Here is a 16,464-nt window from a genome sequence, read left to right as displayed (position 1 = left end):
GCTGCCACTAGTGTGTATTGGTAACAGTATTACAGATGTTCTCCTTTTCAACCCATTCCCATATAAAGATCACTTTTGGCATCCCAAAGTTAAAGATTTCCTTGATTAAAATGGAAAATGTAATCATTTAAAACAAGTTGGTTTTTTTTTTTTTAATTATCTGTGAGTGTAGTTTTATGAACCTTGAATACACCCTACCCTTTTGACAGTGATGTATTCAAACTTGACTAATTCTAGTTCACCGTATTTGTCGCGAAAAACCCAAAGTTAGGATTCTCCAACATTTCTGGGGCCCGTTTTTGTGCCATGCTCTTGCAGTGAGCTGGTGAGGTGACTTTTCCTGATGCAGCGACATTCAAAATGTTCTTGCTGTTTTTTTAAAAAAAAGCATTTTTAATCTAATGTGCATAAAATCTTTAAAAAGCAACGTTAGGTCTGTTGAATTTTTTTTGTGGTTAGCCACAGAGTGTTAGCCAACGTGTATCACACCTTTAAAGCAAACAAATGACAAACACCGTTTTGGTCCGGAGAGTTTGTGGATTTGTGGGTTATATTTGGACAGATGTGCTGCATAGTATCAATATTTCTGCTGCTGTTTTATTCCATTCTGAAATGCCTTATTGAAACGTTTAAACAGATGTCATTATGTCCTGTTTAATAGTAAATGATAACGAGAATGAGCGGAAAAAGTAATTTTGCATTTTCTGATCAAGATTAAAGTCTGTAAACGTGATTAATATGCATGCACAGCAAAAACTGCCGTTTTGACTGTGAACCATAACATATTAACTGTAAAATTGGCATAATCTAAAAATATCTAAAAAATAGTAACAGAAGTTTGCAGCAATTAGATCAGAGATGTGCTAAAATTGGTGTTCGAAAGGCTGAACTAAGTTTTTCTTTTTCTTTTTGTAGACCGGTGAGATCAGCCTCAAAGTTTCTGTGAGGATGTGCAGCTATTTTGCGTTTTTTTGTGTGTGTTTTTAATCAGTTTACCTTATACTCGCGGCGATCCTGTGCACAGTTACTTGCGTGTTAATATGCATACGACATTAATCTCGTAAAGTCTTTTGTGGCGGCTTCGCATTGAGTGCATTTCTATGTTTTACACACTATATTTATGTCTATGCAGATGGTTCCACAGAGATATCACAGGCCTGCAGGCCGAGGAGATACTCAAGACTCGAGGCATTCATGGCAGCTTTTTGGCTCGGCCCAGTAAGAAAAATGTTGGCGATTTCTCCCTGTCTGTAAGGTAATAGAGCACCCAAAATCTTTGTTTGATTTTGTGAATTTTAAAGCTCGTGCTTGATGTGCATGATTCATCTCAAGATACCCCCAGCGCAAAAATTGGATTCCTGCATTCCCAGCTTCTTTAAATCCCTAAATTCCTACAATATAAAGTATTTCTCTATTTTTTTGTCTTTTTCTTTTTAAATACAAAAAGAGATGCTGAATATTTGAGGACTCCATGTACTGCAGGTGTAAATGAAAGCACCCGCCACACTTTGTGATCGTGACAAAGTCAAACTGTGAATTGTAAATTACCATTTTATTCCTGTTAAAATAGTACAGATAAATATATCTGATACCTGAAATAATCATCCTGAGTAGCAAAACCTTGTTTCACAGTGTTGGCTTATGTTGTGACTGTGCAGTAGAAGTGTGATACACTCACACTTGTGAAGGTCACATGTCAGAACTTTTTCCAAAGACAATATTTCTGTAGATGCTTTTGCAGTGTGTCAGTGGTCATTTCCTATAAGCAGGTCTTAAAGTAAAGCTACCATGTAGGTCAGTTTCATAATCCTGAAAGCTGAAATGACATAAAACATCTGTTCACTGATGATCCGAGGGGTAAAATCTGTTGTTTAAGAGACAAAAAGATGGAATAAATTGTAGCTTTTTTATATTTCAGAAACCATCGTCCAGTTTTTACACGTTAAAAAAAAAACACTTTTGGCGCTTTTGTCTTTTTTGGGTTGAAGGTTGGTGATCAAAACCACAGCTCCTCTCATTTACCAAGTCAAAGTACATTAAACCCATTAACCACCATCGGAGGATATTTTAAAAACACATTTTAGTTACACAGGTTTCTTTTTCCATCTTAGACACGTCTTGCAGATTGGAGCCTTTACACTGAATAGACACGAAACGGTAACATCCAGTTGCTCCAGTGCCAAGATAACAGTTTAAAATTTTGTCCCAAGCCTAAATTCAGTCGATGTTAAAGGGTATTTATTTCTTGAAGCCAAAGTCTTGTTAAATGCAAAAAGAAAAAGACTTTGGCAAGATTCCTGGTCCAAAGTGATAACAGGAAACACAATATATCTAGAAAAGTCTTTACTACTCAGGCAACCAGAGAATACAAAATATATACACCATGTGTTAAAGTGAAGTCACAGCCCAGCCTGACTGAGCATGCACTGACACACACACAGGTACTATACAGCACTGTTGGCTGCAGAATCTGTGAAATGCTCTGTGAGATTGTGGTTGAGTAATTTGTGGGCCGAGCGCCCTTGATCTTTTTTTTTTTTTGACAGATAAAAACGACATAAAATTTGTTGTGCAGGTCAATTTTTATTACACACTGTCAACAGGAAGTTTTATGCCAGGAAAACACTGACGGTTAGTTGGTGTGGCCTTATCTTCTCAGGGTGGGTGAGCTGGTGACCCACATCCGCATCCAAAATACAGGAGACTACTATGACTTATATGGCGGTGAGAAGTTTGCCACGCTGTCAGAGCTGGTGGATTACTACACGGCAGAGAACGGCATCCTGCAGGACAAGGACGGCACCGTTATCGAGCTCAAATATCCCCTCAACTGCTCCGACCCCACCACAGAGAGGTGTGTGCATCATTACGTCTCAGCTCTGTGTTCACTGTTCAAGCCCCAGCCGGTTAATGTGGCCCACAGTCACCGGCCTCTCTGCGCTGGCTCCACCTACACTTTCGGGTTAAGTTAAAACAGTGGTTAGTTAGGCGGTTGAGTCAAATATAGTCAACTGTGACCAGGTATATTTCCTCTGTAGTTGGGATAACAGGCATCATTTGTTGTTTCAATATTTCTTTCGGCTTTAATCTTTTCCTCTGTGGGAAACACTTTTGATCTGTGGCCAATTTTAAAAAAAATGTATATGTAATAGCAACTTTTCTTTTACCGTATGAGTCAGTAAAAACAAGTGCCCACGCTGTCGAGCTGTCGAGACTTTATTCCTACGCCAGTCTCCCCTGCCGCAGCTTGTGGATTACATACGAGCAGCATGTATTCTTTTCCAGGTGGAAACTTTATTTGCAATTCAAGTATTTCTTCAGAGAAACCCCCACAGGTTACATATAAAAAATGTAGCTCCCTCAAAACAATCGGATATGGCTTTGGGCCCCAAAAAACTAAGAAGACTCAAAAAATTTTACCTCATCCTTCCTCCCTGATTATTCATAATCCATAATCCTGACATATGATCAAATATTCTGCGTGTTTTGCTTTAAATGCTGCATGACACTGTTTTAAGTGGGGTATTCACCCATGATCGACTCCAAAAACATCATCTCCTAGGGCTTCTCTTGAGCTCAGATTTTTAGTTCGGCTTAACATTTTACTTCCTCCAGAAGTATTTAAAAACACTTTTAACCCAGCTCCGGACATGCATCACACGCACAGTGATGATCAAACATTCAGGTGGTGTGTTTGTTGCATATAAATAGATTATTGCAACACTGGTTTTATTTTTTCCTCTTAATAGAAATAGATCAAAGTCAACCAGAATTCCCTCTAAAATTACTTCTATTTTTAATCAGAGGTGCCAAAAAAAAAAGAGAGAAAAAAAAAGAAGGGAAATCAATATCTGGCATGAATTTAAATATGCAGTGATATCAGACTTTGACTCTTCTGATAGCGTAGATTTATTTTTAACCTTTGCACCCATGTATCCGAGAGATTCTGTCAGTACTTTACGCAGCAGTGCCGGAAGCATTGTTTATCTTTGTTCCCAGAACAGAGCAGTTTAAGTAAGTGAATGTGGAAAAAATAACCAGCAATTATCGTCCACGAAAGCCATTTTTTTGAGAGAAATATTAACGAATAATTTGAAACAGTTTATGTAAATAAAGATTTTTATTTTTATTTAGGATGGAATGAACTCATAGAGGATATCATTTCGAACCGTTTGGAGAGGATCTTGTTACGAGAAGCTGCATAAGGAAGAGCCTGCCTTTTAACGCTTGAGTTTTGAGTGGTTTGGTTACAAATCAGCATTGCAGTCATTGCTGTAACAGGAGTAGTTCTTCACTAAAACGACCGCTTTTAAATTTAACCTAAAAATGTGTTTTCAAATGCAGGAATTTTAGTCGCGTAGCAGAGTTTGTAGCAGTTATCATGCTGCTTCCTAAAACACTTTTTTTCCGTTATTTCATTCTTGCTGATGTCTGACGTGTCTGCTAAATATAGCCACAGATGATACAGATTTTCTAACGTCTTTGTCTGCGTTCACATCAAAGGACAATCTGCCCTTCTGCTATACACATCCAAATCTTAATCTATGTATTGTTTGACAAAAACAACATCAGAAAGCTTGCATATATATATTCTTAGAGCTTATATGCGCAGGCTTTTGAACGCTATGACATTGCTGCTAGAGGTGGCGGCTAATTGACGGTATATTCCTCCAAGCTGGAAACATTGTGCGACTCTAGGCTGCTTAAAGTGGGTTAATGTCCAACTTGTAGTGGTAAAGTTGTACACTTTGACTCCTTTTATGACTCAAGGAGGACACTGCTTTCTGTATGTGTGTATTATGGTGTGTTTCACCCAAACTAGATGCTCTACCCTGTGCCCCCCCTCCCTCCCCGTCCTTCTCTCTCTGTCGGTTGTCTAACTTCCCTTTTGTTGCTGCGGTTGGAAACTTTAAGTTTTGACACTTTTGAAAGCAATGGCCAGACCCTGCTTTGCCTTCCTCTATTGCACACTCCATCATGTTCTTGCTCACTCACTTGCTATCTTCCTCATCTAACCCGAACTCTCTCTCGGCTCTTTGCAGAGCACAGTTACCTCACCAGGTTGCATTGTGATGCAGTCCTCTTTATATGAGAGTTCCTATTTACCTAGAAGCTTAACGCTTCCTAGAAAAAGGACAAAAGTGCTCTGAGGACAATTATCATGTTCAACCTCACACAACACATGCATATTTAAACTGTGCTAAAAAAAATTTTGACCACTCACACGCACAGCTGCTGTTTTCTGCTGCACAGCGTCTGTAAAACGGAGCCAAAACGACCTCTTTTTTTCTGTCTTTGCTGTTTTTCTTGCACACTGCCTTAAATAAAAATCACCAGGTGCAGTCTCTATTTATTTTTCTTTGTCAAAGCATGCTGTGTGATTTGGCAAAGAAGTAAATCTTGAAAAAAAGAAAGAAGGGAATTATTAAAAGCATGCAAAAACTACTTGCAACACACAAAAAAAGAAGAAAAAAAAAACATAGCGTACTTATCTGTGGATGATAAACCGGGGGGAGTCTATAAATACTTTGTCCTCTTCAGCCACGAAATCTGTCATCAGAAATTTTCCGACCGCAATGCAGGAAGTTTAGACGAAGAAATCGAGAACTGTGCCTAAAATTAAGTCACAGCCCAGCCTGACTGAGCATGCACTGACACACACACACACACACACACACACACACACACACACACACACACACACACACACACACACACACACACACACACACGAAGTAAGTGTTGGACATAAAAATACACTTGACCTGCTCTATAACGGCAACATCTGTGTATTTTCTCTCGCTGTTTATAACTCCTCTAATTCTCCCGATTCTGTTGTGGCTTTCTATTTCTATTTTACTGTACGGTACGCATAACAGCCCAGTGAACCACATCAGTGTCTCTCTGACAACCGCTCAGGCTTGAATGCCTTTAATGCAGCACCCATGGCGCTACCGGTTCTTAGCTCACGTGTAGAAAGCAGTAAGAAGGAGGTTTTTTTTGTTTTTTATTTTTGTGTCTAAAATGTCAAAGTTATCTTGCAGTGCTCACAAGCCAAAAATCTGCAGGAGACACAAGTTGCCATTTTAATATTAAACAAGTGTGCATGTGTCTCAGGTGGTACCACGGTCACCTGTCAGGGCCCAACGCCGAGAAGCTGCTCTCTGTGAAAGACGAGCCAGGGACCTTCCTGGTCAGAGAGTCGCTGTCCAAACCTGGAGACTTTGTCCTCTCTGTTCTGACGGACGAGATCAGCAAAAGCGGAGGAAAGAGGGTCTCGCACATAAAGATAATGTGCCAGGTGGGTGCCATGCATGTTTCAGTGGCAAATACGAATGCATGAAACCAGGGTATTGTTTTTCTTTATCACTGTCTTAGTGTAAACGTACAGAAACAAGAGACCTTGAAACTGCGTCCCATCACAAAAATACTGAGGGACATTCCCGTATATGTGCAACTCACGTTGAAAAAAGGTTTTAGGTCTCATTTCCCCTTCTTATGTAATAAAAGACTTTTTTCTCATACTTCAGCTACTGATGAAATAAAAAAAAAAAAAAAAAAGCAGTGTCATGTTTTAGTGGAAATAGACAAACAGATGAAACCCAACCTTATCCTGATATCAGTCTTTGTTTACACAGCCACAGCAAACAACTGCCAATGATACTCACAAAAACGTCTCACATGGCCGACTCATTTTCATAGATTGTGTCTTTCCGCCATTGGTCACTATCAGGGCCTTTGCATGTTATTTTTAACCACGGCACACCTCACAGAAAACACTCCTCGGCCTGCATTTAAATTGGTTACATGTTTTGTGCACTGCTGGGGTTAACAAGATTAATATAAGATTAGTGGTGGGGTCACAAAGGGGCTTTTCACAAGCACGTGGCAGAGATCAGGCGAGTTTGCCGGCCACACTGCTCTGAATCGTCGGCTGCTGCAGAAGGTTGCTCGCTGCCTGAGGAAATCGGCTTTGTAGCAACTGTAAAACTGAGAATTTTGGGCAGTCTAGCATTGACGCATTTTTGTAGACATGCTTTGAATATTGTTTGCATGTGCATGTCACAGAGGGATGCTCTCTGACAGCTCTTTTGTACCAAAACCTTTCTTATTTACTTTGGATTGAATCGTGTATGCTCCTTAATACACACCTATTCTACACTCTTATACCGTCTTGTACCATACAGGCCATCTCAATTTGGTGACCTATTCACAGAATTTCTGCAGAATTTCCCATGTCTCCCTTTGACATGTCAAACACTGCCCCAGGATCCACCTGCAGGTTTCGGGGCAATAGCTACTCATCACTTCCCAATTTATGTGTTATATTTATGACACATAACTTTATGTGTCATATTTGAAATATGAAAGAGTTTGGAGCCTAGATGTTAAACTCTAAACATTTTAAGCTCGGGTTGTCTGACTGAACTCCAATTTTGCTTTGTCTTTAATTGTGGGTTTTCACTTGGCCGTCTTTGAAACTTTTTTTGTTGTTGTTGTCGTTGACATGATTGGTGTGTGCAGAGTGACAGGTATACCATCGGAGGCTCAGACATGTTTGACACGCTGACAGACTTGGTGGAGCACTACAAACGCAAAGGCATTGAGGAGATCTCTGGAAACTGGGTTTACCTCAAACAGGTGAGATAAACTATAGACAAATTATGTCAATAGACCAGAAACTCTAAAAGTGTGAGTGATGTCTGAGGTAAATGTCACATGAAACCATGTTTGAATCTTATAAAACGAGGGCAGGATGTCTTCTTTGTAAATTATTTTAAAAGACGAGCAGCACAGCCCACAGATAGGAAACATTACTCACTTGTTTGCGTTTGTCTTAATTATGACGATGTGTAACGCGCTCATTGGCTTCTTATTTCCTTTAATCTCTAATATAAAATTTTCCTTCCCTCCCTCAGCCGTATTATTCCACTAGAGTGAACGCAGCAGATATTGACAGCAGAGTGAAACAGCTGGACCAGACCACACAGAAGCAGCAGGATGGCGAGGGAGAGAAGAGCAAGGCGGGCTTCTGGGAGGAATTCGACGTAAGATTTAATCCAAACTTATTGCTGTTTCACACAAAGCATTAGCATAAAATAGACCACACATCAGCATTTTATAAACCAACAGAAATTGCCATCAGGCTTTGGTATTTTACTTCCTTGTGGGGCCTAAACAACTGTACAGGCAGTATGCTACCATCTTGTGGTTGGAGAATACACTAAATATGGGGCATTCAAAGCTTCATTTGCAGCTTTGATCACCACACAAGCAGAACATTTAAGTGTTTCTTTTCTTTTCATCGATTCATTTTGAACTTCTGTTGATTTACTTGTCAAACCAGGTAAAGAATATTAGTAAATTTAAACCCTCGTGGCTTTATTTCATTATTTCATTAAAATGTAAATACTTAATGGAAAGATTGTAAACTAATTTCCAAAACCAGAGTCAGAAATTCTTTTACAAAAGAACATTTTAATCGAAAAATCAGTTCAAAGGATTTTCTGGAGAACTAAACTTATCCTTCAAGTTTCTCCTATAGTGGTGAAATCATCGTGGACCGCACACGGCCCACTTTGATCCATGAGGTATTTTAACATTGCAGTTTCAGCAGTATATTTAATTTTTTGAACATGATAAAATGAATGTGTAAAAGCAGTAGCTCATGTCCAGACTGTCCCTGTAGTTATAAAACAGAACTTTTTTGTTAATTCACAGAAAATGTTCTATTTTCGTGTTTTTAATTGTGAATTCACTAGAAACCCAAAACTTTTTATGTTAGATAGTGAAAAAACAGAAACCTTTGTCAGTTAATTGTTTAGCCACGACTTAATTACATTGGTGTAGTATGAAAAACCTTAGTCATTTTTAAATGACTAAGAATGTAATAAACATGCAAGAGGCCAGTGACAAAGTACGCATGGGAAACTAAAGGAAAAGAAAACTATTCCCATTCCAAGTAATCCTTTTCTGTCTGTGCAAGGAAAAAGACATTTGTTTGTAGCATGCTGTCACTCTAGTAAGCAGCCCATGTCAGTCATGTGACTGATGGTGCATAAAGATCACCATACGTAGATGGATTTGTGTCTTTTGGGGAGGAAGGGTCATCCAAAAAAAATGTAAAAATGGACAAACATTAATTCCTGTAGATACATTTATGAACTCATGTCCAGGACTGCAGTACAGGACATGAGTTAATGGGTTATTATTGACAAAGTGGGTGTAGCCTAGGCTAGATTAACATGTCCTTTTGTATGCTACATGTGAGAAAGGACATGTTCAGGCCTTCTGCTGACCTCATTTTTCTGTGAAAACAGCTGTTGTTATCATTTCGTGTTAGTATAAAACTGTAACATGCGTTGGTTTGTATATGGAGCATACTGCACAGGTCACAGCAGGCATCACGCTGTCATCCTCTCTCCTGCCAGGCTCTTCAAAAGTTGGAGGCAAAGGTGAAAAAGAGCAGAGATGAGGGCCAAAGACCTGAAAACAAGAGCAAAAACAGATACAAGAACATACTTCCATGTGAGCGCATTTTTATTTTATCATTATTATTCTCTGAATTAAAGAAATCAACACAGAGCTAACTTTCCCACTGTTTCTCAATGAACTTCTTTCCACTTTTTTTCCTCTCACAAGTCAATGACACCAGGGTCATCTTGGAGGACAGTGATCCCAATGTTGTGGGTTCAGATTACATCAACGGCAACTATGTGAAAGTAAGAATCCAAAGCCACTGAGCTCATAGAAACACAGCGTGACAAAGACACAGAAGAAAACTGTGATATTTGTTGCTTTGAAGTCTTTCTTGGTTCCGAGTGTGCATTGATTCGCTCTGTGTTTGCAGAACAAACTGCAGGAATCCGAAGATCAGAAAGTTTACATTGCCACTCAGGGGTGTCTAGCAACAACAGTTAATGATTTCTGGCAGATGGTATGGCAAGAGAGGACCAGCGTGATCGTGATGACAACAAGAGAGGTCGAGAAAGGACGGGTCAGTATAGCAACATCCATGCATCCTTTTTTTCCACTTATCCAATACAGGGTCACAGTTGGGCTGGAGGCAGGGTACACCCTGGACATGTTACCAATCTATCGAAAAGTATCAGAATAATTAATATAATAAAATAAAAGCAGATTAGGGACTTTTACATTTTTGTTTTGAGGGGTTTTTTTTTGTGCTTTTTGAATGAATTTGTGAGCTGATCAGGACATCCTTAAACGCTTAATTTGAGCATCGGGTTTTGCCTTCAAAATGGCCTTAAGTCTTCATTTCATAGATTGGTGCTAGATCCTCAGACATTTTGATCCACATTGGCATGAAAGCATCACACAGTTGCTGCAGATTTGTCTGCATTATGTGAATCTCCTGTCCCATTGTATCCCAAATGTGCTCTACGCGGAGCACTGTGGAGGCCATTGGAGTACCGAGAGCTTACTGTCATCTTAGGAAACTAGTTTGAGAACACTGCACTCTGGTCAAGGGATGGACATGTTCAGTAGCAATACTCAGGTAGCTTGTGCTGAATGCTGAATTGGTACTAAGGGGGCGAAAGTGTGACAAGAAAATGTCCCCCACACAGTTATACCACCAATCAGTCTGAATTGATGATGAAAACGCAGGATGGATCCATGGATTCGTGTTTTTTGTTTGTTTTTTTTTACATCAAATTCTGACCCTACAATCCAAATGATGCAGCAGAAAATTAAGACTCATCAGACCAAACAAAGTTTTTCCAGCCTTCCAGTCTAATTTTGGTGAGCGTGTGTGAATCATAGCCTCAATTTCCTGATCTTAGTTGACAGAAGCAACACTCAGTGTGGTCTTCTGCTGCTGTAGCCCATCTGTTTCAAAGTTCAACATGTTACAGATTCAGAGATGCCCTTCTTCATGTCTGCGTTGTAATGAGGTTTTTATGAGGTTTATCTGTTGCCTTCCTATCAGGTCAAAGCATTTGGGGTTACAGGTGTTTGAACAGATATACCTAATAAAGTGACTGGTAGACATTTAATTATACTCTAATACATTTATTTCAGTTTTTTATAGTGTGCTGATTCTTGTTTGTGTTTCACACCTGTTGCGTGTTGTTGGCTGGAACCTGTAAAACTGATGATCTATAGTAGAGGTGTCAAACATAAGGCCCAAGAGCCGGAAATGAGCGGCCAGACAGTTCAGTGTGATTGTAATGTGAAAATTATAAAGGAGAAATTTTGGACTTTTATCTGTGCCTATCATGTCCCAAAGTAATTAGCTAAAACAAACAATTATTTACAAGTAATTAATTATTGTGTATCATTAAGCTGAAAGAAAAGAGACAAATTTGGAGGGTATTTTTAATAGTATGAGGTAATAGTTTCATTGGTCTGTGCCACTTAACATTATGTGTATGTGGCTTTTGATGTAAAATACACTGATTATCCAGCTCTCACATATTAGCTGCTGTGTGCATGTTAGGTGCTAGACAACTGACTGACAACTTAAATCCAACATTTGTAAGTGGTTTTCACACTTACCATGCTGCCCTGATCTTAAGCCTTTAACCTACTGAGTGAATTCACAGTGTGATTGGTCGCCATGTTTTATCCCTTACCCCCCCCCCCCCCAAAAAAAAAAAAATCTTGGGCGTGAGAAAGTGGCTGAAGCCAACAATTTCCTGTTGTGTGCTATGTGTGAGAAAAGCCACCTTCATACATCACCCTGACCTGCGTCTCCCGACACGGTCCATTTATGCTCATGTGTGAAAACACTTCAAAAGCATGCGTCATCTGACTACTTCCCTCTTAAAGTAACCCTCGTTTGTCCTTCGAGAGAAGACTGGTAAACAATGATCAGCGCGAAACTACTTTAAATAGTTGTCTGCATGGCTTTTAAGTTAAAAGTGGAAGCACAGAAAAAAAAAATTACTATAATTGGAAAGACAACCATGATTTTTAAAAAGCCTGAGATGTTAGTTGATTTTGAAGTGACGCTTAAGGTGAAGTTATTTTTCATTTTTGTGCAGAATAAATGCGTTCCATACTGGCCTGAGCTCCACTCAACTAAGGAGGTGGGCCGCTACGTGGTGAGCTGCGAGCTAGAGAGGGAAGCTGGTGATTATAAAATCCGAGTCCTGGAGATCGCACCCCTGGACCAGGTGACCTACAAACACCAAACTCTCACCTCACTGTGGTTCCTCATCTCTGCACACCTAATGATTTCTCCAGGTTTTGACCTTTCTTGTTCCCCCCCCCCCATTCTTAGCCAAAACATGTTCGCAAAGTGTGGCACTACCAGTACCTCAGCTGGCCAGATCACGGCGTCCCTCAGGAATCAAGCGGTGTCCTCGGCTTCCTCACTCAAGTGAACTCTAAACAGGCTGAATTTCCTAACGCCGGTCCCATGATCGTCCACTGCAGGTACCTAACAGCTGCAACCCACACTCTTCACTGAATATTTCACTTCTCAAATCCTTTCTACTTTAAACAAGTGATGTGGAAAACATCTGTGTAACCAGTATGTAACAAAATATATAAACAATGGGCAAATCAGAAGATTTCAGGAACGACAGGAGCCCAGAGGATGGGTAACCACAATGAAAACACAACTGCAAATGATGAAGCAATAGTTCAACTGTATTTGAAATTTGTGCACTGTATTGCCTTTACAATAACAACCAAAATTGTGTGTGCGCGCACAGATACCCAAAATAAAAAAAGAAAAGAATGTTAGACCCGGGTCTTTTAAAGTGTCAAGAGGATCCAGATCAGGCCTGTTTGGTGATCTGGTGAGTTATTGGTGTGAGTTCAGTCCACGATCGATGTATGGTTCGCACTGTTTTGTCCTACCACAGTTCAGGCAACCAGACTTCAAGATTCAATTCCAAATGGGCTGTGGCTCGCCATCCATTGCAATGGAAAATTATTCCTCTTCTGCGGATTTCCACAAAGTCTGTAATCCAATGTTCTCCGAGGAGTCTCGGCTCCTTTCTCCAACTCAAAAAACCTGACCTAAGAGTGAGGTCAGAATTACTTCAAATGAACACGGTTCACACTTAACTAACACTTCTGTTTAAAGTATAAATCATGAACAAAATGTGTTTCAATTTCTAATGTTGTACAACTAATCAAATTCTAAACGTTTTCATTACATGGCAATGTAGCTATCACCAATCATTAAAGCAATTCACACTGCTCATTAAAAGCAGCAAACTCAATATACTCTGCTCACGGTCAAGTAACAACAGTGATGAATAAAAGTAACACAATAAAACATTTCAATACAACAGATAGACATACTGTTTTTTCCTTAACCTAACAACAGCTAATAAGTTCTCAACTAACGCTTAACAACAGGAGTGAGCGTTTAGCACACTCGCTAGCTACTTGCATAGTACCGTCACCATTAGCGTTTGTTTTTTGAAGCGAACAACATTAACATTTCAGGATGCCGATCAGCGGCTATAACAGTTTCGTTACTCACCAGTGCAAAGCACTTCGTATTCATAAAACTAGCTTCGGCTATCCAAATCTGGCGGCTAATCAAGCAGACACCAACAGCTTCGCTGTTTCAACAGCTACCACGTTTTCCCCACAGGTACTGCTATGGCGCGTGTGGTCTAAGCAGCCTTAGCAGCGCAACCAAACATGAAAAACAAGGCGGGACAAACAATCCCATTGGTTGGACTGCATTTGTATCCAGGTCAAAAAAATAACCTTTGAGAAACAAAATAAATAAATAAATAACACAAATAATGCAATTCCATACAAAATAATTTGGATTTTTTCTTTAGAGTCTCTCTCCAATCATGAGTGCTTTTAACTGAACAAAATAAAACACCTTTAATAATAATTACAATAAACAGTCTCTAATTCCATCTGTTTGCCACTGGGCTACACTCTCCCCTCCTAAATTCATGCAAGTCCCTTTGCATGGGAGATGGCTGTGACCTCACCACTTGAGAGAGTGGCTCCTGGTAAGTTCCAACCTCCTTACTCTCTTGCAAAGCATCAGTAAAAGCTAAGCTCAAGCCTTGGAATAAGGATTGCACAATAGATATCAGTGGATTACCCAACTGGGTGTACTGCAGTCTTTCTGGCGGACCTCTATTCCTCACTGAACGTCGAAGAGTGTCCGTTTTATCACCTTCCACGCTCTGTTGTGAATCTTCTTTGTTAAAGGCCTCAGGCTCACTGTCAGAGTCTTCTCTGCTTAGAAGAACATCTCCCTGAAAGGTGGATGTGTCTGCTAAGTCATTTCCACTTCCAGGTACATCAGCAGCTGAGCGTTTTTCACTCACGGCATCCAAGGCAGTATCCTCCAAAATGATTTCTGCATTTCCATGAGACAAGTCTTCTCTGACTACCGTATCATTAACAGCTAAGCAGTCTTCAGTTAAATTTATCTGTGCTGCCTCACCATCATCGGTGTCAGGGGATGATTTTGGAATCTCGTACAATGTGGTGAATCGAATGGTTTCTCTGGGACGCCTCTCACGAAACCAAACGGTATCCTCCTCTGTCTCAGAAGGTTCAGTCTCATCATACTGTTTAGCTGATTGCCGTGTTACAGGCTTGCGTGTGGAGTTTGTCATAACAGGCTTCTCCTTAGTGGGTGTGACAAAACCACAAGGGAGTAGGAGATCTCGATGGACAGTTCGCCAAGGAGCGTCTCTGTTCTCAGGTTTTATTGTGTAAACTGGGAGATCTCCCGCCTGCTTTACCACCACATAAACATCTGACTCCCACTTATCAGCAAGCTTATGTTTCCCTCTTAGGCGTACAGCACGCACTAAAACTCTGTCTCCTCCTTCCAATTTAGAAGCGGTTACACGCAAGTCAAATCTGGTCTTATTCTTGTCAGCAATTTTTGCTGCGTTTTGTGCCGCGATCCTGTAACTCTCTTCCAGACGTGACTTCAAACTTTGCACATATTGCGAATGTGACTTGTAGCCGTCGTCTCTGAGGGGAAGACCAAAAGCCAGGTCAATGGGCAATCTGGGTTTACGGCCATACATTAATTCATAAGGTGAGTACCCTGTAACGTCGTTCTTTGTACAATTGTACGCATGAACCAATGGTTTCACAAAGCTATGCCACTGTGATTTGTCCTTGTTTTCCAATGTGCCAAGCATGCTCAACAGCGTCCTATTAAAACGCTCTACAGGGTTTCCCCTAGGATGGTAGGGCGTAGTACGAATCTTGTGAACACCCAGGATGTTGCATAGTTCTTTGATGATGTGTGACTCAAAGTCGGGCCCTTGGTCACTATGCAAACGTTCAGGAATGCCGTAATGGACAATGAAATTATCCCACAGGCACTTGGCAACTGTTTGAGCTTTCTGATTGTGAGTTGGGACGGCAATGGCATACTTAGTAAAGTGGTCTGTAAGTACGAGGACGTCCTTAATATTGCTCCTATCAGGCTCAATGGACAAAAAGTCCATACAAACAAGCTCAAGAGGTCTGGTGGACTTTATGGTGACCAAAGGAGCAGCTTTTTCAGGAAGGGATTTTCTCAGAACACAGCGATCACAGGTTTTAACCTTTTTCTCAACATCTGCAGCCATCCTTGGCCAGTAAAACCTTGTTCTCACCAGGTCGAGAGTGCGTTCAATCCCTAAGTGGCCCATATCATCATGGAGGCTATGGAGGACTGTGTCTCGAAACTGCTCTGGAAGAACAAGTTGCCAGGTTACACAACCTCCATCTTGTCGTGTTCGGTACAGTATTTGATTGTGTAGCTCAAGGCGACTGAATTCCCTGATTAGTAAGGGAATATCGGGCAGTTGCTTTCTAACGGTGGGTGGAACCTTGTCCCCAGTCTCGAGTTGAGCTATAATTTCCCTCAAACACGGGTCAGCTCGTTGTTCTGCCCTTAGCTGCTCTACTGGCATATGGGGAATAACTGGTAACCCACCACACTGATCTTCATTCACAAACTCATCTGGTATAGCAGATACAGACATGGCCAAAGAGTCTACCAGGGTGAAAGCACAATCCATCTCTTTGTTTTCACTTGGGCTACAGCCAATGAGGTGCCTCTCACAGATAGCTGGGACCACGTCTGGGCCAAGAGTGACTCCTTGACCAGACAGATGTGTTTCAGTGAACCGCTGTATACGTTCCTGCTCTTTTTGTGAAACGGTGTCATTGAGCAGTTCTCCATGTGGTCGTCTTGAAAGACCGTCTGCATCAGAATTTAACTTTCCAGCTCTGTACTGAAGCTGGAAGTTAAACGTGGAGAGTGCTGCTAGCCAACGATAGCTCATTGCATCCAACTTGGCTGTAGACAGAACATATGTTAAGGGATTGCTGTCAGTTACAACCATGAATTGGCTACCATAGAGGTAATCAGAAAATTTTTCTGTAACGGCCCACTTTAGAGCTAAAAACTCTAGTTTGTGGGCAGGGTAGCGAGACTCACTCTTGGACAAACCTCGGCTAGCATATGCTATTACTCTCATCTGCCCCTCCTGCTCCTGA

General features: G+C 40.7%; 1 protein-coding gene across 3 annotated transcripts in view; it reads left to right on the top strand.

Moving 5' to 3' along the window:
* ptpn6 (protein tyrosine phosphatase non-receptor type 6) overlaps positions 1-16,464 on the top strand; it is a 34,580-nt gene that overhangs the window by 6,426 nt on the left and 11,690 nt on the right. For all 3 annotated transcript variants that reach the window (XM_085471641.1, XM_085471642.1, XM_085471643.1), the window contains 10 exons: positions 1,133-1,255; positions 2,660-2,854; positions 6,118-6,301; positions 7,525-7,641; positions 7,920-8,048; positions 9,432-9,528; positions 9,643-9,722; positions 9,851-9,997; positions 12,006-12,137; positions 12,245-12,399. In XM_085471641.1, coding sequence (XP_085327767.1) covers positions 1,133-1,255; positions 2,660-2,854; positions 6,118-6,301; positions 7,525-7,641; positions 7,920-8,048; positions 9,432-9,528; positions 9,643-9,722; positions 9,851-9,997; positions 12,006-12,137; positions 12,245-12,399 — 1,359 coding nt within the window. The remainder of the gene's footprint in view (positions 1-1,132; positions 1,256-2,659; positions 2,855-6,117; positions 6,302-7,524; positions 7,642-7,919; positions 8,049-9,431; positions 9,529-9,642; positions 9,723-9,850; positions 9,998-12,005; positions 12,138-12,244; positions 12,400-16,464) is intronic.

The sequence above is a fragment of the Copadichromis virginalis genome, linkage group LG11 (genome assembly GCF_057382275.1).
Source record: "Copadichromis virginalis isolate Kocher_CV1m ecotype Utaka linkage group LG11, C_Virginalis_male_GT1.1, whole genome shotgun sequence".
Classification (NCBI taxonomy): domain Eukaryota; kingdom Metazoa; phylum Chordata; class Actinopteri; order Cichliformes; family Cichlidae; genus Copadichromis; species Copadichromis virginalis.
The sequence above is the reverse complement of the archived record's forward strand: the minus strand, read 5'-3'. Positions and strand labels throughout refer to the sequence as shown.